Source organism: Pristis pectinata, chromosome 25 (assembly GCF_009764475.1).
Source record: "Pristis pectinata isolate sPriPec2 chromosome 25, sPriPec2.1.pri, whole genome shotgun sequence".
Classification (NCBI taxonomy): Eukaryota; Metazoa; Chordata; class Chondrichthyes; order Rhinopristiformes; family Pristidae; genus Pristis; species Pristis pectinata.
Genome location: NC_067429.1, coordinates 11,563,008 through 11,587,732, shown reverse-complemented (window position 1 = coordinate 11,587,732; position 24,725 = coordinate 11,563,008). Strand labels below are relative to the sequence as shown.

The 24,725-nt window shown below is 38.8% G+C and overlaps 1 protein-coding gene across 1 annotated transcript in view; it reads left to right on the top strand.

The window, feature by feature from the left end:
- kat2a (K(lysine) acetyltransferase 2A) overlaps positions 1-24,725 on the top strand; it is a 36,797-nt gene that overhangs the window by 9,679 nt on the left and 2,393 nt on the right. Inside the window, exons 5-15 of the mRNA XM_052038595.1 lie at positions 258-439; positions 5,745-5,936; positions 6,658-6,764; positions 7,645-7,755; positions 9,274-9,410; positions 9,912-10,120; positions 11,332-11,458; positions 14,341-14,451; positions 14,581-14,724; positions 16,197-16,311; positions 22,780-22,816. Of these exons, the coding sequence (XP_051894555.1) occupies positions 258-439; positions 5,745-5,936; positions 6,658-6,764; positions 7,645-7,755; positions 9,274-9,410; positions 9,912-10,120; positions 11,332-11,458; positions 14,341-14,451; positions 14,581-14,724; positions 16,197-16,311; positions 22,780-22,816 (1,472 nt within the window). The remainder of the gene's footprint in view (positions 1-257; positions 440-5,744; positions 5,937-6,657; positions 6,765-7,644; positions 7,756-9,273; positions 9,411-9,911; positions 10,121-11,331; positions 11,459-14,340; positions 14,452-14,580; positions 14,725-16,196; positions 16,312-22,779; positions 22,817-24,725) is intronic.

The following is a 24,725-nucleotide window of genomic DNA, read 5'->3' as shown; positions in this document are numbered from 1 at the left end:
TCTATATAAATGAGCTCTGGGCTACAAAATAGCTCCATTTATATTTTTTTTGCTGGCAGTTAAATTATTCAATCTGTCTGGAGCCTCAGAAGTTAAAATTGATCCCAATGAGTCTAACAATTTCACAAGATGATGTGCTATGGGCAATGTTATAGGAAACAAAGGAGGAGTGTTTTTTAGGGGAAGGCATGGGAATAAATGAATATAAATGTATCATAATTATTGCATTTACACCTTTAATATTCTGCTTCTACCAGGGAATTCTAAATTTTGTTCAGTACAAATTCAGCCACATTCCTGCCAAAGAAAAGCAGACTATGTATGAACTTTCCAAAATGTTCCTGCTCTGTTTGAACTACTGGAAACTGGAAACTCCATCTCAATTCCGGCAGAGGTCCCAGAATGAAGATTTTGATGCATACAAAGTTAATTATACCAGGTACTGGGAGTGTCACAAGTTGGTTTATGAGGAGATACTATCACTGTTTTTCCTTTCGTTTTTGGTATTTTAAAAAAAAAGGAATGTTAATGTAAGGGAAATAAATTTTGTGGAAGGGTTAGGTTGTCAGAAGCCTGATTTAACACTAGTGAACTGCAAATTCCTTATTACATCATGACATATATGGTCTCAGCAGGATTTATCCCTATAACCTTTTGATTTGCATTGCCAATTAGAGTCTCTTTTGGCTTTGCCCCGATTGATGTCAGAAATTGAACTGAGACTATCACAATTTATTTGACGTGGGACTGTTAGAGAAGGATGATCTACGCTCCACTGGGGTATTGTCATTGTCCTAAGAAAGTACAAGATTTTTGTCATCTGAGGCATGGTATTTTTTTTTAATTAAAATGATTCTTGGTGGCCATAGTTTGGTAAGCAGGTTCAGTATGAACCCCTGGTGTGGTCTGGCACAGAGGGAGGAGGGAAACTATTATATCTTCCGAAACGGAGTATTCCGTCTTTGTTTCCATGTGCTCATTGGGAGCTGTTGCTTCTTTTACTGATTTCATCCTTGTTCATCATTACTTAAAAATGGTGGGACTTCAAGGACTTGATGGGAATAAGTTTGGTTTTTCTATATAAACACAATATTTCTCAGCTATCAATTTTGCAAAAATATGCCTTTAATTTTTATTATTTTTTTATTAAACTTATGGGTTGATTAAGGTAAGGTGTATTAGTTGACAGGAATGTAACATAATTCAAAGAAAGTACATAATAATAGGAGAAAACTTGCCCCTCAAGCCTTTAACACCATTCAGCAAGTTTGTGGTTAATTTAGCTCAAATCTTCTGCCGGATCCCCCACAATCCTTGATTCCTCATAATCCAAAAGTTGTCGGCTTTGGACTTTAATATATTAATCACAAACAATGATTAATGTATTAAGGGGACCATTTAGCCCACTGTGTTTGTGCCTTTCAATAAAGAGTCTTCCCGCACTAGATATCTTGATACATTTTAAATGCGATGAGGGTTTCAGCTTCTATCACTCTTTCAGGCACTACATTCGATACCTTTACCAGCCTCGGTGAAACAAATTTTCCCCATCTTGCCTCCAATTCACCTATCAATTACTTAAGTCAGTGATGCTCGGGTTTTAAATCAACTGCTAAGGGAAATAGTTTTTTTTTCTTCCTAGTGCTCTCATAATTTTATACACCTCTCCACAAGTGTCTCTATAACCTCTATTCCAAATAAAACAGTTCTGGTTCATCCAGTCTTACCTAGTGGCTACAATTCTTTTTGTCCTTGCTGCATACTTGTAAATCTTCTGTGTAAACTCACCAGTGCAATTGCATCTTTATCATTTTTTTTTAGTGATTCAGTATCCACCGTGCTCTTTCAATAAACAATTCCAAAGATTCATGACCCTCAGAAGAAATTCTTCCTTGTCTGTCTTCATTAGGTGAGATTCTCCCACAAGGGGAAATGTCCTTGGTGTTTACTCTATCATGGAGACAGAAGAGACTGCAGACGCTGTAATCTGAAGCAACAAACAGTCTGCTCCTTATCTCTCCTTAAATTATGAGACCAAAACACAGTATTGCATGTGTGATATCATCAATGCCATGTGCAGTTGTATTATCCTTAGACTTGTCATATGACAAGAATGAGAGATTCCTCATCTTGGGAACCACCTCTCAGCAAAGGCAGCATCTCCTTAAAGTGCACCAGCACAGCTTTTGGCTGATAAGAGAAAGTGTTTAAAGATCAATACTTCAAACCTGGAACATGGACTACTGGGCAGCAGTGATCCTTGCCCTCTGGAGGCAAGGACTACTTGCAGCAGACATCTTAAAGGACTGGGGAAGTACCATCAATCCTGTCTGTGGAAAATTCTCAAAACCCACTGGCAGGATAAGTGAACCCATGTCACTGTTCTCTTCTGGTTCCAGTGGGCAGACCACATCATTCCAATACCAGACTCTGAGATTCATACAGTAAGATATTACCAGGTATACAGAGGAAAGGATTGAATAATGTTCTTCAAGTCTCCTTGAAATAGTGTAACTTTGACATCAACTCATTGGAATCCCTGGTGCCTGACTGTTCAAAATGGGAAAGGAACATTTGGGATGCTACCAAAAACATTGGGTCCCTTCAGAAGCTCAGCGTAAACTGCACAAGAAGCGCATCGCCTTCCGATCTACCCACCTGCCTGATTCACCTCCACCCCAACCTGTGATTGAGTCTGTTGGTCCCACATTACCCTTATATAACACTGGAAGAGTTGATGAGATTTAAGTTTGTTGATAAAATAAAACTGGGTGGGCTTGCGAATAGGGAGGAAGATGTAAAGGGGCTTCATGAGGATATAGGTAAGTCAACTGAGTGGGCAAGATCATGAGAGAGAACAAAACTGTGAGGTCATCCAAGTTAGTGAACAGTACAGAAAGTGGAGTTTCTTCAAATGGTGAGAGATTGGGAAATGTTGATGTTCAAAGGGACCAAGGTGTCCATGCGTATAAATTACTGAAAACTAGCAAGCAATTACAATTGTATTTCTTAGGCACTCTGTCCAGCTTGAGGATGACTTGCTTCCATTCCTCTGCAGTTAGTTCTGAAGTGGCTGAAAGGAAGGTAAATAGTATGTTGACCTTTGTGGCAGGGTTTGAATATAGGAGTAAAAATGTTCTACTATAGTTGTATGGTGTCATGTGACACTACACATGGAGTTTCAGTTCTGGTCTCCTGAAAAACGATGATTAACCAGATGTTCCAGGGATGGCAGATTTGCCATGTAAAAAGAGATTATTTAGAAGGGGCCTGTATTCTTTAGTGTTTAGACGAATGAGAGGTGATTGCATTGAAACTTAGCTTACAGGGAGGATGTTTCCTCTGTCTTGGGAGTGTAGAACCAGGGTTCAGAATTTCAGAATAAAGATAAGGCCATTGAGGGTGGTGAATCTGTAGAATTTGCTACCTCAGAGGACTGTAGCAGCTTGATTTTGTTCAAAGCAGATTGATAGATTTCTGTCTTTTAATGGAAACAAAGGATATCAAGATAGTGATGAAAAATGGAGCTCTGGCAGAAGATCAAACATGATCTTGATGAATGACAACTGGCTTGAAGGACCAGATGCCCTACCCCTGCTCCAAATTCTTATCATACACGATGGAACCAATTGAACTGGAAATGGAAGCAAGTCATTCTCAACCTGGATGGACTGCTGAAGAAGTATAGTTGTAGCAAAAGTTCTCTACTTTTAAACTCAATCCACTTTTTAATAAAAGCCTATATTCCATTTGTATTCCTAATTACTTGGTGTATCTATGCACTTGGTTTATGCTTCATATTTGAAGACACGCAGATCACTTTGTACAATGGCATTCCGTAGTCTTGCTCCATTTTGTATTCTTCCTACCAAATTGGATAACTGCATTTCTTCACATTATATTCCATGAACCAAATATTTCCCCACTTGCTTAACCTAGTAATATCTATCTAGCTGACTGTCTCCTCTTCATGACTTGCTTTGCCATCTTCCTTTGTATCATCAGTAAATTTGGCTATTATGCACTTGGTCCCTTTGTCTAATCTATTAATATAGATTGGAAATAGTTGAGGATGCAACACTAGTTTGTACAATATTCCATTAGTTACAACTTTCCATCTGTCAGCTTATCTATCCATGCTAATGTATTAACCCCAGTGCCAGGAGTTCTTGCCTTGTGCAGTACTCCTTTATATGGTACCTTATTAAATGCCTTTTGGAAATCTAAATACACTACAGGTGCTCTTTCCCCTTTATCCACCTCATTTATAACATATTCAAGGACTCTAATAAGTTTGTTAAACATACTTTCCAGTTCATAAAACCATGTTGAGGTATGTTTGATTAAATTGCCGTTAATAATAGATTTCATCATTTTATCGTTGACAAATGTTGGCTAGCCAGCCCATAGTTTCCCATTTTCTGTCTGTCTCCTTTTTTTGAATTGAGTTGTTAGATTTGTAATTTTCCGGTTCACTGGGACCTTTCCACAATCTGGGGACCTTGGGTGAATAATGACCAATGCATTCACCATGTTTCCGACCACTTTTTTTTAAATTCTAGGATGCAAGCCTTCTGGTTCTGGGGACTTTGTTAGTTTTTAGTCTCATTAGTTTGCCCAGTGCCTTTTAGCTTTAAGTTCTCTCATTTTTGCCCTGGATGTTAGGTTATTTTTGGGATGTGCTTGGTATCTTTTACTATGATGGCAGATACAGAAATGTTTGTTTAAAGTTTTGGTCTTTTTGTTATTCCCCTTTATTAATTCCCCCGTTTCATCCTATAAGGGACCAACATTTATCTTTTCTACTCTCTTCCTGTAAAATAAATGTAGGTTTTACTGCCCTATTGTATATTTCTTGCTGGCTTTCCCAATGGTTTTTAAACTTTTCCCAATCTTCTAGCCTGCCATTAATCTTTGCAAGATTGCATGCCTTTTCTTTCAAATTGACTGCATCAAGTTAGCCAAGCATGGATCATCCTTCTTGTAGAGTATTTTTCAATGGAATATGTTTTCATTGAGAACTGTGAAATATCTTAAATGTCTGCCACTGCTTATCTACCAGATTAACCTTGTAGTCTATTTTGCTAGGCCACTTTAGTCACCTTTATCTTTGCATCTTTTGTTACTACCTTTTTTCTTCAAGTCGCCAGCGTCATACCTAACATTCTCACTCAGAAACAATGTGAAATTCTATCATGTTACATCACTTTTTCTCCAAAGAATCCAAGATCATGAATTAAATCCTGTTTCATTGTAAATTCGTAGAGCTAAAGTAGCCTGTATGTAGAAGTTGCTCACAATTATTTCAGTCCCTCTCTTGCAAGCCTCCGTTATTTTGTTATTTATGCTCTGTCCTCAAGTGGAGCAACAGTTGGGAGGCCTGAGAGCTGCTACTATCAGTGATCTCTCTTTGTTATTTCCCCACTCAGTGATTCTGTCTTGCTCTTTGGAGTTGAGATTATTTCTTTCAAATCACGACTGTACTTATAACAGTTCTCAATCAGACCCGATAACATCTCTGCATCAGTCATAGAAAAGCACCCCCTGCTGCACAATGAAGTCTTTTTCATTTTCCACTGCACTAATTTGTATGTATGCCTAGCTGATGGTGCAATATGTCCAAGTTTTCCAGTGTTTTTCACTGGTGAAATTAAGTTTTCATTTCTGAAAATAAATAGGGCAACATTGTTAACATTTGCTTTTCACATTTACTTTTTTTTTCTGTTAATTTCTTTGTTTTCCAGGTGGCTCTGCTACTGTCATGTCCCTCAAAGCTGTGACAGCCTTCCTCGGTATGAAACCACACAAGTCTTTGGGCGGACACTGCTTCGTTCCATCTTCACAGTAACTCGCCGACAGCTACTCGAGAAGTTCAGAGTGGAGAAGGACAAGCTGATGCCTGAGAAGCGAACACTCATTCTCACCCACTTTCCAAAGTAAGAGGTTAATGCCTCAAGTCTGGTCTAGCATTTGCTTATGAAAGAAATGATATCTGGCACCATCATAGAGGCAATGCCAGTAGAACAGTTTTTCTTTGGAGCAGCCTCAGAAACATTTAACCCCCCCCCCCCACAATCTTTCAATTTTCAAGATGCTTGGGAAAATCACATTTGGAAAGAACTGGCATATAATTTTAGGAAATAACTTGTATACAGATGTCCTGTTCATAGTGCGGGCATTTTTCTGCAGAAATAACTGTATGGCAGACCTAGGGAACTTGTTTTGCTCACTGAATGCATGTCTATTCCAGTAGGAATCTTTTTAATTACGTGGTCCACTCAGTGGAGAGTCTCTGCAACCTGATTCGTCCTGATCGGCTGAGTTCAATTAAGAATACTATTTCTGGAAAATTTAACAATTCCTCACTCTTGTCCACCAAAATATGTTAATGAGTTGATTATTTGTTGCTATACTCTGAAATGTATTTATTCCAAGCCAGCCAGTTTCTGTACAAACTTGACCGTGTGAATGTTCTAAATTTTCTCTAATGTCACTGACTTTCTTAACTTTGGATGAAGTTTTTATTTTGAACTGTACTATAAAGCATTTTAACTTGTAAAAGATGATTTAAAATGAGTAACTATCTTTCCAGTGTTGTAGCTTTACTATTTCTGGTTGTGGCTCGATTTCATCTACCATTTCAATTCATTTGTGTAGGTTTCTGTCAATGTTAGAGGAAGAAATTTATGGGCCGAATTCTCCTATCTGGGATTCTGATTTCACTTTATCTGCTTCAGAGGGAGTGCAACTGGGACAACAGCCAGGTAGCTGTCTCTTGTGTCAATAGTCGTTGCAGGTCTGCTTTCTTAAGATTCTATGAGGACCTAGACAGTGAAAGTCTACCTGCTATCCTGAAGTTTCAATTTATAGGTTGGAGCATGAAATTGTCCCTAATTCAGCATTGGCTGGTAATCTCATTCAGTAATGTCAGGAGATAACTGGTGTGTGAAATTAAAAATGTCTCACTGTAGGAAGAGGGTGCTCTTCCAAGGGAGGCGATGAAACATCTAGAATCAGCTTAAAGGGAACTTCAACAGTGAATTGATTTTGCATGCCTGATATGAAAATTGGTTGTATTCCTCAGTATTAACAGTCCATTAATGTATTCCACAATTGCGTGTGATTTTGTAAGCTTTTTGTTTTGTTGTCCTGACCTGTTCCCACTCCCCGCCCCCTACTTCCCCACTGTCTCCCTCCCACTCTTTTTTGTTTTCCTGATTGTATTGATATTTTCTTTCTTTGACCTGAAGTGTTAACTCTGTTTCTCTTCCACAGATGTGCCCTGACTTGCTGAGTATTTCCAGTATTTTCTGTTCTTATTTTAGATTTCCATTATCTGCAGTTTTTTTTATTTTCAAATATTTGCCAATGGCTGTATTCATATAGTACATTATAAATCTGTGTTTTAATGCTGCTTCAGTCCTCAAAGGATTAATGCAGTTTGTCCATACTAATTTGAAGCTAGAACTGCACTGCAGATGTACAAAAGTGCTCACAGCCTGTCTTTTTTTTTGGATGTTGAGTGTGCATCTCTTAATGTAGGTTGGACATCAGGTCATGTTGCATTGTTTTGTTTGCTTTTATGCAGGATGTATGAAACTTTGCATTTAGGAAAACAAAACATTATCAGTATTTTGTTTTCAGCTGTTACTCCATCTCCGGTGCCTAGTAATCCTCCATCAAGCAGAAGCATCAAATGTACCTTAAGTCCAGCATCCATCAGTGTTGATATGGGGGTTTCTGAGCCAACACCAGGTAATTGCTGCATTGCTGTAATCTGAAAGAGTCTTTTCAAATCTTATACCAGAGCTGAAAAATTTAGAAGCATTGTAATGTGGTTGCATAACTGACACTTTTCATGTAAAGGACTCTACTAGAATCCTGGCAGTAGAGTAGCATCTGTTTTGAATGTTTTGCTTTTAAAGTTCTATTTCAGTTGGACAATACCCACTTAAGACAAACCAAACTCTGATATAGAAGGTAATTTAAATTAATGAGAATCTGAGCCAGTTTGGAACTTGTTGAATTAAGCATCTGCTGTTCAATTTAACAAGTGGACAGGAACAAATATGAAATATCATGTAACAAATGATGTGATGAAGGATTACTTAAATATGCAAGATTTAACCAAGCTGTCCATACCATTTTAGTGTTTTTTTCCAAAAAATGTAGTAATGCATCCTCGACACATGATGGCATCAGTCCTTTATTCATCCATGTATTTTATATTGTTAATCAGCATTCTATTTCATAGAAATATTTATAATTAATGAAAAATATACCATTGTTCAAAAATTTTCTATTTAAATGTAGTGACCTGAGGGCCAAATTTGAATGCGTATGGTAGAGAAAGTGCAAGTTCCCAAGAAATAATCTTTTGGTATCTTTAAATGGGTTACATTTGAGTTACTGTGATTAACATCCAGGGTAGCAACAGATATTGTTCGAACTTTTGGCAATGTACAGAACAAGGTTCTTGTCCTTCCCTCTGCACCTCCTGATATTTCCTATAAGGTTATTAGTTGGGGAAGTCTGAGGTTTCTTACCATTCCCTTCTTTTACTACTCCTATATTTGTATGATAATCCCCCTCCTCAAAAGAATACTGAATTGACTTATTCCATGGTCTTTGCAAATATAATTCGATAATACGACTTTAAGCCATGATCGCTCAGTTCCTTGTCCTTTCCTAGACCTTTGTTTCGTTTCATTATCCTGAATAACTTAACATAGATTTGGAGTTCACCATGATTTTTTTTTAAATTTCAAAAGATGGAGAATAATAAATGAAGATTTGAATATGCTAATTTGTTTTAAGTGTTTTCTCCCATTATCTTTTCTACTCTGAACAGAGTGACTTATTGAGATTGGTTTTGATTGGTGTCAGTGCCTGTTCCACATGAATCTTTACAGCAATGGTCAGTAGACTTCTTGCAAGCAACCATTGCAGCCACTGGAGCCCTTGTTATGATCAGAGAGCTTCAGTTGTGAAATTAGGAAAAGCCATGCTAGATAATTGGAAGATGTTTCACTATTGGAGGCATTTTAATTGATCCCAATCCAGTCTTTGCATAATATCCTTCCGGGACTAGAAATCTCGGCTGATACTCCATATCTTGCGTGGAAGTAATGATAGTGGTAGTAAAGTCGTTGTGAACCCAGGCTGGGCAGAGATAACCCGAGCAAGAAAAGAGACTGAATGTGGGAATTAGCGTGAACTCATGTTGAATAATTTAGTTGGTTTACTGTACTTTAAGGTAATTGTCTACTACAGGAGAGAAAAGGAAGCTGCCTGACACCATGACCTTAGAAGATGCAAAAAGAATGCGAGTGATGGGTGACATTCCGATGGAGCTGGTTAATGAAGTAATGCTGACAATCACAGATCCAGCAGCTATGTTAGGCCCAGAGGTGGGTTAATTTTTCAGTTAAAGGATTAGAGTATGTGCTGAAAGTTATTTATAAATGGACTGATATTACAGTGTGGTAATGTAAATGTACTGAATTAATCTTAGCAAAATTTTGTTCCCTGCCATCAAATCTTTAGTAATTGTGGAGTTTCAAGGTACTTGACTTTTTTTTTAAAATCACTCCTGTATGTTTCACTCCCTCTGGAGGGGAAGCACTTGACATGTAGGAAATTATAATTCAGCATATGATTTTTTTTTGGTTTACAAACTTGCTTTGCAAAAGATAAATTGAAGCTGCCATAACTTGTTTCCTGAATGTTTATTTAATTGCTTGAATAACGCTGTGTTCGGACAGCAGTTTTTTTGTTTATATTCTGCATGAGAGCTCTTCCAGTATGCTTTGGCAGGCAATGTATTGAGCTCATTCATTCTACAGGGAGAATTGATACCATTTAAGCTTATCATTGAATATTTCAATGCTTTTTTTTTGGGTGTCTTTCAGACAAATCTGTTGTCGGCAAATGCAGCTCGTGATGAAGCAGCACGTCTTGAGGAACGGAGAGGTGTCATTGAGTTTCATGTCATAGGAAACTCACTTTCTCAGCGATCAAACAAGAAAATAATGATGTGGCTGGTTGGCTTGCAAAACGTTTTCTCTCATCAATTGCCACGAATGCCAAAAGAATATATCACACGCCTTGTCTTTGATCCGTAAGTACAGTTAGAACACTTCATTATACAGCTTTGTTTCATTAGTACAGTTGTGAAGGGACATATAGAAGAGAACTTTTCCAATGTGTGCTCTCTTAATATGAAAAAATGTATGGCACTGGACTTGATAGTTACTGTAAAGTCAGAAGATGTCTATCAGTAGTTTTTGGTCACAGAATTAAATCATTCAACCAGCTTGTTTGAGGTACTTTGAATTTTGTTTGCATCTGGAAATCAGAAAGACTGATCACTTCTAATGAAGTAGTATTTATTTGGAAAGAATTATTTTTTTTAAAATAAAAAATAGGAAGTGTTCTCAAATGCGGATACATAAATTTAATCCAGTGCCTTGGGTTTTCATGGCAATGGCCTGCCATCCACAATTGCCATCCTTCAGAATGTAGATAAGGAAGAGGCATCTTGCTGCCTCGATGAATCATAGAATCAAGTGATGATCTGAAGGGCATTGGGTCCTTGAGTGAGACGTGTGGCACAGAACAAGCCATGCCTTGGAAGCTTCTTGGGAAGCTTTTGACAGCCAATAAAGCCCTGCCCCTGGCTTTTTTTTTACAGAATAAAAGAACAACTAAAAGCACTTAAAATCACTTTTAAGTAATTAAGAAGAATCCATAGATAATTCTTTGAACTAAAGCAATTTCTTTTTGCTTTCCCATTGCCCTACAGCTTGCATTGAAGCAAGAGGGCTCATTGATTCTGCATCAAGTTTAACTTGGTGCAACATCTTACAACCAATTTTCCCAGTTTAATGTTTGGGAATCTGGCAAGATGTAGCTCTGCTGCAGGAAGTCCAGTGGCAGAACATATTGAAAGATACTGCACCAACTTTTGGTAAGTTTGGGGCTTCCCATGTTTGACGATGCATGCATGGAAGTCCTAGACTTGCTGCCATTAATCAGTGTTACTCTTCACTTAAAAATGAGGGAGTTTGAAATTGACAGCAAAAGGAATTAGACACTTACTGGACTGTATGCATATTAACTACAGTTGAGACATATGATTTGTGATGACATTTTATATAGTGTTCCCTCAAAAAAGAATTGGCGAATATTTTCACTGGTACTGGTGTAGGCTTCACAAATAATTATTTTGAAATCTGATTTTTCTGAATATAAATTATAATTTCATGTTTTGGTAAACTTACTAAACCCTGTTCAAACAGAATATGTCACAAAATCATACTTTCATTGCAGAAAACACAAGACACTGGCCCTCATTAAAGACGGTCGAGTCATTGGAGGGATATGTTTTAGAATGTTTCCCACCCAAGGATTCACTGAAATTGTGTTTTGTGCTGTTACTTCCAATGAGCAGGTGAAGGTAAGAGATAATTTCCTGGACTGCATATCAGTAATTTCTAATGATATGCAAAACTTAGCAGTTGCAGTTATGAAAATGTACAGAGATGAACCTTCAAGGTTAAATTCAAAACTTGAGACAGAATTTGTTCTTATTCTAATTACTTCTGAACTTATTTTTTGTCAAGCTCATGTTATCTTAAATAAGATAAGGTTTCTTTATTAGTCACATGTGCATTGAAACACACAGTGAAATGCATCTTTTGCTTCGAGTGTTCAGGGGACAGCTATGGGTGATTTTGCAATTAATTCTTCATGAAGAATTTTTCCTAATTTATAGTCAGCATAAAAATATATAAACGTTTTTAAGGGTTTCAGCCTTTTAAACTTATTTGTTGCCCTTTCATAATTTGTTTATAACCAAAAATAATCTCTGAGGTATGTTGTATACCAAATTAGTGGAGTGAGATGAGGTTGGGAAACCCAGAAGAATGTGTTTCTTGAATGTCTACAGGTTTAACCACAAGACTTTTTAAAATATTTTTTTGTCATGGTATTGCTAACAGGCAGTCTGATTGACAAGCTAGAGACTTTTCTGGTGGGGTGCTTGCTTCACAAGTAGTAGGGGAGTGAGAGAGATTAATGGGCTCCAATTACAGGGGTAGGTGTGTAGTGATTATGAGGGGGTGTTATTTACTGAATTAGGTCGTGGGATCTGAAGGAAATACTCCAATGTGTCCTGGTCTATAAGCAGAGCTGTAGACGCACTCAGATTATAGATTCACCCGTTCTTGCTTCCTTTCAGGGGCCGGGCTTCCTCTGGTTTGGGAAACCCAGTTAGCATGAGTCAAATAGATGGACATTTTAAATGAAGGCAGACAGCATTATAATATTGAACATCTTCTGCAAGGGAATTGGCCTCCAACCTCATCTTCTCTCTATTAAAGCTGGAAGTGGTCGGGTTTAAAATGAGTTAATTTTTTTGCATTTTGCCCTCTAACACAAACCCAGACCATCTGTTTTTTGGACCTTGTGCTTTACCATCACAAGTCTGCATTGAACACTCTAATTTTTATAAGATCTTTGTCTGGCTTATATTGCCTTAAATCTGGATATCCTGCAATTAAATTCTTTGTGAAGTATTTCCCAGTTGATGGTCAACACAGCATTATATAGAAGTTGTTTTAGAGTTCCAGTATTTTAAGCTTATTCCTTCCCATTGGTGGCAGGGTCAAGAACTCTGGGACAAATATTGAATATTGTGGGTAATTGGCAAAAGAACCAAAAGTGACATGAGGAAATGTTTTTTTTAAACCCAGTGAGTGGTTAGGGTCTGGAATGCACTGGCAGGGGTAGCAGTGGAGGCAAATTCAGTTGCAGAATTTAAAAGGAAGCTGGATAAGAATTTGAAAACAAAGAATTTGTAGGAACTTTACATGGCAGCAGAGTGAGACTAGCTGGATTGCTCTTGCATAAAGCCAGTTTAAACTTGATGGCCTGAAATGGCTTCCTTGTATGCTGTAACCATTCTGTGAATTAAATACTTGTCAGCTTTTAAAGAAATGCTTGCATGACTGAGAATTCTGAACAAAGAATATTCATGTAATCTTACAAGTTGTTATTTATCCAGCGAGATTTCTCAAGAACAACTGTCCTGTCAGATTCTGATTAATGACAAGAAACTAATCTGGTTGTCATACTTCTAGGTCTCTGCCTTCCCCCATCCACCCTTTTCCTTAGCACAGTACCACAATTCCTAACCAAAATCAAAAACTATACTGTTTGATAATGATCCATCAATATTTGTATTGCTCTTGACGGTGCCGTACTGTTCTAATGCCTCTATTTTATCATCGATTTGAGTGAGACTGCTCTTGTATGATTTCACTTAAAGTTATCCAGTAATAGTTGATGCTTTTGGAGTACTCCTCTTCCATTTCCCACTTCCTCCTCACTGCTACTCCTTGGCAATGCTTCCAAATAAATGTTGGTGATACCAGGCTCTTTTTCTCCCTTCAGCATCCTGATCAGCCCTCTCCCTCCATGACCCACTCCCCATGTATCAACCAATGCATAGAGCAAGTGCTGATGGTCCCTGGCAATAGCCCTCACTCAGTGACCAGGGTACACCCTTGAGCCCCACATCTCAGTGTTGGACTATCACACTGCTCACTCTGATCTGCCCAACACCAGTCCTCACAGGTAGCGTCATTGCCTTGGTGGTTCACTCTTCACCAAGCCATGCAGTGATAAGATCATTGCTGTGGGAAAGCCATCTGAGATTAGCACCACCTCCCCAGCACATCAGCGCACAGCACATGCGTTTTCTCTTAAGTACATGGTGGGTATATATCTCCGCATGTTCAGACTGCAGAACAAATGGCGCTATAATGAATCAGTGTTCTATTGGGTAGTGGTATGTGAGGTATCACAGTATGACCCCTGCGAGATCTGAGCACTGCCTTCCTTCTGCATTTCTGTCTCAATCAAACCAGCACTTAGCCATCCAGACCACATGTTTAATAATTCACCTTCCCAAGCCACTATGCTTCCTTTCCTCTTAAAACTCCTCTTAGTTTGCCTGTTTGATCAGCTTTTAACCTACCCATCCTCCTTACCTCTCTTTCGGTTCAGATTTAATTTTTTTTCTTCCTGTGGATTTTATTGGTTTTATCTGTTGTCTTATCGTTACAGGTTTAGTTTTTCTGAATGATTGGCTTAGCCTTTAGGTAACAGTTTAACTTTGAATCTGATTTTTATACCCAAGCAGCTGTTGAAACTCATTTGTACCACATTTACCCTGAGAGTTTGGGATACAGTTTTCATTGAATGTTATGCTCCCATAATGAAGCACCAATAAATGCCCAGGATATTATAAAAATATTAAATGTTATTTCACACCAGGGTTATGGGACACATCTGATGAATCATCTAAAAGAATACCACATTAAGCACAATATTTTACACTTTCTGACCTATGCGGATGAATATGCCATTGGCTACTTCAAAAAACAGGTAATTGTTTTTAAACTCAATGCTTTCATTTACAGAATTAAGAGAGATGTAATTAAAGATCAGATACAAAAGTTGTAAAAAGGTGTTGAATAAAACATTCCTTTTTGTGCTTTTATTCTCTTGTATCAGGGTTTCTCAAAGGACATAAAAGTTCCTAAAAGCCGGTATGTTGGGTACATCAAGGATTATGAGGGTGCAACGTTGATGGAATGTGAACTTAATCCCAGAATCCCTTACACAGAACTATCACATATAATCAAGAAGCAAAAAGAGGTATGGTCATCAAATACTTAAACATTATTTATGTAGAAAGACACCTTCAGATCTATATTTTTAACTCAGATGCACAGAGGTACATAATATATTTTTTTGCTAAATTCAGGGCATTTAATTGAACTAAAGAGTTTGGAAGGCCAAAAGGGCCTTGATGCTAGGTTTAAATTTCTATTACTTTAATCATTCTCAGAGTGATAATCATACGACATGGAAACGGGCCATTCGGCCCATAACATCCATGCTGACCAGCGGCCACCTATCCATACTAATCCCGTCTTCACATTTTTATAATACTAATTGTGCAATCTTTATATACTTATAAACTTTAGATCTCCAAATGTATATTTTTGTTCCCTATTTACATTGTAAATTCTTGTGTCAGCTTTTAATCAAAACTATATAAACTTGTCAGTGTGGGCATTGTTAGAAAAACAGTAGCCAGCTTCCATAGAGCAAACTTCCACAGATCACAATGTGATAAGGACCAGATAATAAAAAATTAAAAACAAAATCTAAAATGATAGAAATACTTAGCAGGTCAGGCAGTATCTACGGGAAGAGAACCAGAATTATTTTGGGTATTTTCAGATATTTCAGGTCGAAGAACCTTCGTCAGAACTGGGAAGGAGAGAGAAGCGTGTTAAGCTACAGGGAGGGTAGGGGAAGAGGGGGGTGGAAATATCTCTGAAAGGGTAAAACTGGGATAAACTGTAAACAAGGTTATCTGGTCAATGAGAGAATTGGAGCAATTGGAGAGTGAGAACGTAGATAAAAGAATGTACAAGTTGCAAAATGCAGAGCAAGAAGACATGCCCTGCAGGTCAGGCTGGGCATATCCTCCACTTCCAGAGAAGGAAATAAAGAAAAAGCTGGGCAGGGAGGGGGTGGGGGAAACACAGCTGAGCCAATATCCCTGATCCATCAGGGCCAGGTGATCTGCTTTAGTAAAAACTGATTAGGTAATTTGGAGATTAAAAATTAACTTGGACATTAGTGGGAAACTTTTCTGTTCTTCCTTTATATGGATCCTTTGGTTCTTTTACATCTATCTGAGAAAGTAGACATGGCTTATGTTTAACATCTCATCAGGCAATATTAACATGCTCATACTCCCTCAATACTGTACTGGAATGTAGGCAGAGATTTTTGTGCTCAAGTTTGAGTGGGACTTGAACCCATGTCCTTTCCTCTCAGATGAGAGTGCTTTTAGTTGAGCCATGAAAGTGATCATGTTGACATACACTGATTAAGGCAATAACTCTTGAATAATATAGACCAGTTAAAAATGAATCGAGTTCCAGTCAAGTGATACTTCCGTAGCAACAGAATACTACACGTGCTGGGCAGTCGCTGAAGGTGGAGAACACTTACTATTTTAGCAAAGGTGAATCAGTTGTTCAAAAATGAACTAGTACTACATATCTACTGTCTATTCTAATTGAAGTAATACATTTTTACTTCCTTTTCAGATCATAAAGAAGCTGATCGAGAGAAAACAAGCGCAGATCCGGAAGGTTTACCCAGGCCTCACCTGCTTCAAGGAAGGAGTTCGGCAGATACCCATAGAGAGTATACCTGGAATTCGTAAGTGTTCCATTTCAGAAGAGTGAATACAGAATACATAGAAATGCTGAAGGTACATTGAACGTGAGAATGTAATAGCTATGGTTAATATTTACACCAGAAGTATACGGTAAATACCATGTAAAAATGTATGTTCTATTTAGCCAATCATTGAGTAATATTGGAAAGTTTTAAAAACAATACAAGAAATAGCAGCAGGAATAAGCCATCTGATGCTTGGAGCATGCTATGCTGGTCATCAAGATCATCTCATCTCCTCAGCGCCATTTTCCTGCATTGTTCATATGCCTTCATATCAACTTTTGTTTTGATTGAACTCAATAACTGTGCCTTCACAGCCCTCCAGGGAAAAGAATTCCAAAAATTCTCTACCCTGAGTGAAATTTCTACCCTTTTGAGACCAAGTACAAACATTTTCCATGTTTAGTATTATGCTGGCTGCTTTACCTGAAAAGAGAGATGGAAATAAAAATGTATGAGTGACATGTGCATTTGAATTACATTTATGCCTTCCTGTGTTTGGTGGGTTTCTAGCTGCTCCTGACAAAAGGAGTCTAGGTTCTCAATGCCATTGCAAATTTTGATCCACTTAAAGTGGTCATGTGCAAGGGAGTCAGAATGATGTTGAACTTTTTCAGCGGCTTTGAAAACACACTTGAATCCTTTCCTCCATTCATCTGGTAATCTGTTGCCTGTGACGGAGCTTGAAGATGAATATCTCTTTCCGGAATCTGGGGTCAGGTGGGAGAATGATGTGGTCTGCTCATCGGAGCCAACTAATCACCACGTTTTATTAGGGTGTTGGTGCTCGGGCATGTTAGCCTGCAAGAGAACATTGACGTTGGTTTACTTATCCTCTCAATTGCTCTGGAGAATTTTATGAAGACGTCTCAGAAGTATACAGAAGGGCAGGAAATACTGCTGTCTCAGACCATGAACAGTATGCCAGCCTTGAGTTCTTGATCGTCAAGCACTCTTTTCCTTTAATGTCTGAAGGCAGTGCTGGTGTGCTGAAAATGAAGATGAATTTCATTATTGACTGCCTTCATTGAGAGTTGGGTCCTGTGTTATGGAAGCAATCCACAATTTCTGGGTCTAGCTATGGACACTTATTGTAAGGGTCTGGTGTTGTTCAGCAAGGCCGATTAGTAAAAGCCCTTTTTTTTTGTGTGGATTTTAAACCAATCTGATATATGCTTCAGTGAAGGAGTAGATGTGGTCTTGAAGCTTGGCATCTGAGCTTATATCATCTGCCTGCTGTAAATCAGTGACTGAAGTTGGACTGATCTGATTCTCAATCAGAGGTAATATAGGTTGAAATGTTTCCCTGGTCCTATAGATTAGCAGATGGAAATGGCAATGAGTTTCTCAGGCACCTAAATTTGGGAAAGTTACTCAATTAACAGTTCCTCTTGATTGATAGAATGAATCAAAGGTGTTTGTGAAGTCAAAAAAAGACCTTTATACTACTTGACACTGCTCCCTTCATTTTGTTTGTCCATTTTGCTTATTGATGGACAAAATCAGCACTTTAATTTGGAGCTGCAGCTCCTTGGCTGCAGGGAGGAAGCAGTCGATGAGGACAATGGTGGTGACTTTCCCTGCAGAAGACAGGTGGGAGAACCCTTTGTAGTTACTGCGATCAAATTTGTCTCCTTTCTTGGATGATCAACATTATGGTACCTGAGGTAACCAGGCATGTCCTGCTCATTCATGAAGATCAAGTTGTAAACTTGTTTGTGCCTGAAGTACTCTCTGCCAGAACTTCAGCAGGGATATTGTCAACTCCTGAACCCTTGTTCTTTTTCATTTTACCGTATGTCCTTTTCAACTGGTTAAGGGTGGTGCTGAGCATAGACTGGATATCCTAGTGTTGAATGGGCACATAAAGAGTGCTAACATCAAGAATGGAAGCATGGTGGAAGGAGGAATGGTGGCATGGTTCCTTCCTGCTGATTGTCTCTGTGTCCTTGATGAATTCTTGGTTCCCAGCAAAGTGCATCCTGACAGTGCATTGTCAGCAAGTTGCTGAGGACCTCCAATGCTTTTTCCTTCCACCAGCTGTTCGTTAGTCACAGATTTCTGTTGGATGTTGGCCTTCAGGTACTTTACCCTTTCCAGGGGTGGGGTGCTGACTCGTTGGATTGTCAGAGCTATTGTTCTGAAGTCCTAGAGACCCAGTATTGATTTTCTTCTGGCAGTGTTTCTGATGCTGCTGTTCTTTAGGGACCAGACTGGTTTCCAGTTGTCTTGGGTCTCCTTGGCACTGAGCCAAAAGTTCACTCTTGTAACTGATGCAACACATGGGTGGGCAAGTTTGTAGGTATCTGTCTGCATGTATGCACTCATTGTGTGCACACAGTCGGCTGAGACACAGATGCACACCCACTGCCACCTCCTTACTTTCTGCCCTCGCTCCTTGCTCTTGACCCATCTCACCCTCACTCCTCGCCCATGAGCTGGAATGATGACAATGGCCTTGGATCAGCAGGCACAATGCAGTGCACCTGGCCACTCTCCTGCCCCCACTCCAGAATTATTTGTGCACAAATTAGAAAAAAAGTGCTAGCTTGCTAGAAAGTAGAAACCAGTACAAAACTGAGGAGTCAAATTAAATGTTTTCCACAAATCAATCACACCATGTTGCTGCAGCTTCTTTAAGTAACCATGTCTGTTTGAGCCACTTCATTTAAATAACATTAATTACACTGATGCATCAAAAAAATTCTTCTAAACCCAGCTCCTTTATTTCAGATATCCCTATAAAAATCTTCTTTTGCACAGAGTTCTCAGAAATGTGTGGGCTACAAATAGACAATTGCCAATCTACCAATGCTTTCAGCTGAGTATCCCTGGTGGTGGTGTGCAGGCTTTGAAGCGGACCTGACCTATAGGTGACTTGTGGCAATTACAAGACTACCAACTTTTATTGCTGATGAAATTTTTTTCTCCAGTGTTGTTTTCATCATTTGCAATCGTGGAAAATTGCTAAGCATTTAATTTTTGACATTAAAAAATAATATATATTTACTTTGGGTTCAACTTGTGTGCAGTTGTTCCTCTTTATTTAACACTATTATTATGGTTTAAATGGTTAATTAAAAATTGTGCATTCTTTAACGTGGTGGGCTGATCAGCCAGCCTGATCATGTCACACTTGCTGAGGGCTGGATTCTCATTGAATTGAGGCCTAACAATGGGAAAAGGAAAAAAATTCTCATCAGAGTTCACTATATCTTCCTAGGAGCTTTCTTTCAGGTCTGCAGCATGCTCCACTCTCTGGAAGTTTTGGGCAATTTAAGTTTAAAATCTATAAATGTGTAGTTCTGAAATATCAAAAGTGAAACAAAAGAAGAAAGATTACATAGAAACAAAGTAGGAGCAAGCAAAGGCCATTCCACCCTTTAAGCTTGCTGCACAATTCAGTACAATAATGGCTGATCCCTGGTCTCGATGCTATTTTCCTGCTCTCTCTCTCGCCATGCCCCTTAATTGCCTTTTGTGTCTAGAACTATATCTACTTCCTTAAATATATTTGGTGACTTAGCTTCTATGATAGAAAATTCAACACATTGAACACTCTAAGTGAAGAATTGCTCCTCATTTCAGTCTTAGATGTCGTAGCCTATATCTTGCACATGTGATCCTTTGTTCTAGACCCCCTCCAGCCTGGGGGAAACATCTTCCCCATATCCAGTCTGTTTAGCACTGTAAGAATTTTGTATATTTCAATGAGATCCCCTCTCATTTATCTATACTCTAGTGAATACAGGCCTAGTTGACCCAATCTCTCCTCATTGATCCTGGCATCACAGGAATCAAAATGGTGTGCTGTTGCTGCATTCCCTCTGGCAGGTATATCCTTTGGTAAGGAGACTAACACTGCACACAATACTCCAGATGTGGTTTCACCAAGGCACTGCTTAATTGTAACAAGCCACCTTTGCTCCTGTGCTTGAAACTTATTGCAATGAACGGCAACACGCTCCTTGCTTTCATAACTGCCAGCTGCATCTGCTTGTTTGCTTTCAGTGACTGCTGTACAAGAACACCTAGGTCCCTTTGTACATCAGCACCCACTATAATGTAGTAGATTAATAAAGTCTGAAGTTGAGTTTATTGTCATACGCACAAGTACATGTATACGTAGGTGTAATGAAAAACTTGCAGCAGCGTCGCGGGCACATATCATCAGAGATACAATATTCACAAAAAAACATCAACATAAATTATACAAGAAAGAACACAATTAGAACAAAAAGCAAAGCCCATTGTAGTGCAAAATAGTCACAGTTGTTGCTGTACTGAGGTAGTAATTAAGGTTGTGCAGGGTGGTTCAAGAACTGAATGGTTGAAGGGAAGTAGCTGTTCTTGAACTTGATGGTGTGGGACTTCAGGCTTCTGTACCTCCTGCCCAATGGTATCTGTGAGAAGATGGCATGGCCCAGATGGTAGGGATCTTTGTTGATAGATGTTGCTGCCTTGAGGCAATGCCTCATGGAGATGCTTTCAGTGGTGGGGAGGGATGTGCCCATGATATATTGGGCTGAGTCACTCTCTCTGCAGCAGTTTACGTTCCTGTACTAGACCATGACGCAACCAGTCAGGATACTTTCACGGTACTTGCAGGTGATTGGTATTGGTTTATTATTGTCACTTTTACCGAGCTACAGTGAAAAACTTGTCTTGCACACTGATCGTACAGGTCAATTCATTACACAGTGCAGTTACATTGAGTTAGTACACTGCATTGAGGTAGTACAGGTAAAAACAATAACAGTACAGAGTAAAGTGACATGGCTACAGAGGAAGTGCAGTGCAGGTAGACAATAAGGTGCAAGGTCACAACAAGGTAGATTGAGTTCAAGAGTCCATCTCATCGTATAAGGGAACCATTCAATAGTCTTATCATAGTGGGATAGAAGCTGTCCTTGAGCCTGGTGGTATGTGCCCTCAGGCTCCTGTATCTTCTGTCTGATGGGAGAGGAGAGAAGAGAGAATGGCCCTGGTGTGTGGGGTCTTTGAGTATGCTGACTGCTACACCAAGGCAGCGAGAGGTAAAGACACAGTCCATGGAGGGGAGGCTGGTGTCTGTGACGTGCTGGGCTGTGTCCACAACTCTCTGCAGTTTCTTGCGGTCCTGGGCAGAGCAGTTGCCATACCAATCCGTGATGCATCCAGATAGGGTGCTTTCTGTGGTGCATAAAAGTTGGTGAGTGTCAAAGGGGACATACAGAATTTCTTTAGCCTCCTGAGGAAGTAGAGATGCTGGTGAGCTTTCTTGGCCGTGACGTCTATGTGATTGGACCAGGACAGGCTATTGGTGATGTTCACTCTTAGGAACTTGAAGCTCTCAACCTCTCGATGTCAGTACCGTTGATGTAGACAGGTGCATGTACACCGCCCCCTTTCCTGAAGTCAATGACCAGCTCTTTTGTTTTGTTGAGGGAAAGGTTGTTGTCATGACACCATTCCACTAAGCTCTCTATCTCCTTCCTGTACTGTGACTCATCATTATTTGAGATACGGCCTCCTGCAGTGGTATCATCTGCAAACTTGTAGATCGAGTCAGAGCAGAATCTGGGCACGCAGTCATGAGTATATAGGGAGTAGAGTAAAGGGCTGAGGACGCAGCCTAGTGGGGCACCAGTGTTGAGAATAATCGTGCTGGAGGTATTGCTGCCTATCCTCACTGATTGTGGTCTGTTGGTCAGAAAGTCAAGAATCCAGTTCAGAGGGAGGTGTTGAGTCCCAGGTCTCGGAGTTTGGTGCCAAATTTGCGTGGAATTATAATATTGATGTTTGTAGCACATCTGTAAATGACATTGTACCTGGGTTTTGAGAGATTCCTGTGAGCATTGTTTGAACTGTCAATGTGACTAGATGTAATAAATTGACTTTCATCACTTTTGGTTTTAAAAAAATGTTTCAAAGCTAGTCTTCAGAGGAAATGTTGTAACTAATTTTTTTAAATAAGTACTGGCTTCCAGTGTCTAGTCTTTTAGCTGTCTTACCACATATTCATTTCAAATGAGTGGTTCAAAGTTCCTGTTATAAAACAATGTGTGACAGTATACCATGAGTATCAAGTTCTGATGAAGGGTCATTGACCTGAGAAGATGATCGCTGCCTGCAGAGTATTTCTGGTATTTTCTGTTTTTAGTTCAGTTTTTTGTGTTTTGCTCACCATGAGCATCAGTGTGGATCGGCTACATTTTACACTTTAATCCTACTTTCTAATAACTAAGCTGCCAATAGGTGCTCCTTGTAACATTAAAATAATCCCTAATACATAAGTAATGTTTGAATTTTTTCACGCTATATTTTTCATTGGTGCAAATCAGCTGTTGAATTTCTCTATTGATTTAGCATCTCTGTTAGGTTGTTTAGTATATACTGATACAGAAAAGAATTCTGTTTTAAATTGTTAATCAGAATTGTGCAATAATTATCCTTTCCCTCCAACAGAGGAAACTGGATGGAAACCTAGTGGCAAAGATAAAGGGTAAGAACAATTTGTCAAAGGGTTTTTTTTTAATATCAATATAAATTAAGCAGAAATGCTGCTGTGTTGAAATTAGGGGAAAATGCAAAGTATTTCAGAATTTGAATCTTAAAAAAACCTGATTGCTGGATGTGAGCAATGACAACAAAATTGATAAATTGGTTTATTATTGTCACATGTACTGAGGTACAGTGAAAAACCTGTTTGCATGCTGTCCTTACAGATCGTTTCATTACAACGGTGCATTGAGGAAGTACAAGGGAAAAACAACTTGTACTTTCTCTGTAATTGAAACTGAATGCAGAATAAAGTGTTACAGTTACAGAGAAAGTGCAGGCAGACAGACAATAAGGCACTAGAACCCTTGTGCTAATGGTGCTCTCATAATCGTGGTAGTTAGGAAATTCTCACAACAACAATAAAAGAATAGAGACGAACATTCAAGTCAACATTGTGTGGCTTGGAGGTAATGCTGTTCGCAATATTGTTGCCCCTATCTTCTTGGCATTGTTACCAGTTGATTCAGTTCAGAGACATTGTTTTGAAGTTCATGGGAGGATATCACTTACACTGCAGCCACACTGCACTGGTGATAAGTAGATGAATCACAGGCCTGACCTGTGATTTTGAGTTTTTAAACTATAACTATCCAGGTGACTAAAGAGAATTCCATCACATTCCTCACTTAAGTTTTATAGATACTGGAGAGCTGTTGCTTTTTACAACCATAATGTTGAATTTGATTAGTTCAATTTATTTTTGGGCTCAGAATATGTTGATGGCTGGGGGCTTGTAGATGGTGTTGTAGGTCAAAGAAATGGCAAGGCTTTCTCTTAGGAATGATCATTACCCAGCACTTAAAAGTGGTAATTGATACTTGCCATCGGTCAGCATTTCTGTATGTCACCCGGGCCCTGTTATAATGCCACTTCTTCATTGCAAGTGTTGAGAATGGGGTCTAGCACTCTCTGGACATTGATTAGTCCTGCTTCTGATGGAGGAGCATTCATTAACGAAGGACTGGATTTATGTGGTCTTATCTATTTCTAAATCTCATAAACTAATATTAATATTTTTAAGCATTTGTTTTAAATTTGAATATTTAACAGGTATTTTCTAATGAGTTTAAGAAGAAACGTAGTTAAGAGGGAGCTACAATTGTACCTATGAATATATTAATTCCAAGTAATTACAAATCTACTTTCTGTGGAAACAGCCCCAGCTGCATTGTAGCACTTTCAGTTTTTTTCCAGAGACGTGCATTGTTTTCAATGGAACCGAATTTCCAGAGCAGGGTTCAATGCACAGTCATTAATTTATCTCGACACAGAAAGAGGTCATTTAGCCCGTTGGATCTGTGCTGGCTCCAAAGGGAGCAATCCCATAAGTCCCATTCACCTTTCCTTACTTTCTTGTACTCTTTCAACTAGCTCTTTCTCACATATGCCTATCAATTCCCCTTTAATTCTTTTTACCATTAACCTAATTTGCAGTAGACAGGTAACCTACCAGCATGTCTTTGGGGTACAGCATGAATCAGCTTAATGCTTAGCTCCATGAATGAAGAACTGGATCCCAAAGAATTACTGTTAACGGGTTGTTTTCCTGCTTTCTAAAGTACTTGTATTGAGTTCATTGACTTCTGAAAGCAGGAGCCATACAAATGTATGACTTTCCTTTGTGAAAGGAGGTTTCTTTTGCTTTTGTACTCATTTAGTATCTTAAATATATGATCTATGCATTATTGCAGTGGTGTTTTATGAAATCAGCTATAAAAAAGGTTATTTGTTCAGTCAACCAGCATTTTAAAGTTGATTAAATGAATGCTGAATATATATGGCAAACAAAACATGTTTTTTATTCTTTACACCAATATATTTAATAAACATGATTTTTCATGCTGGTATCA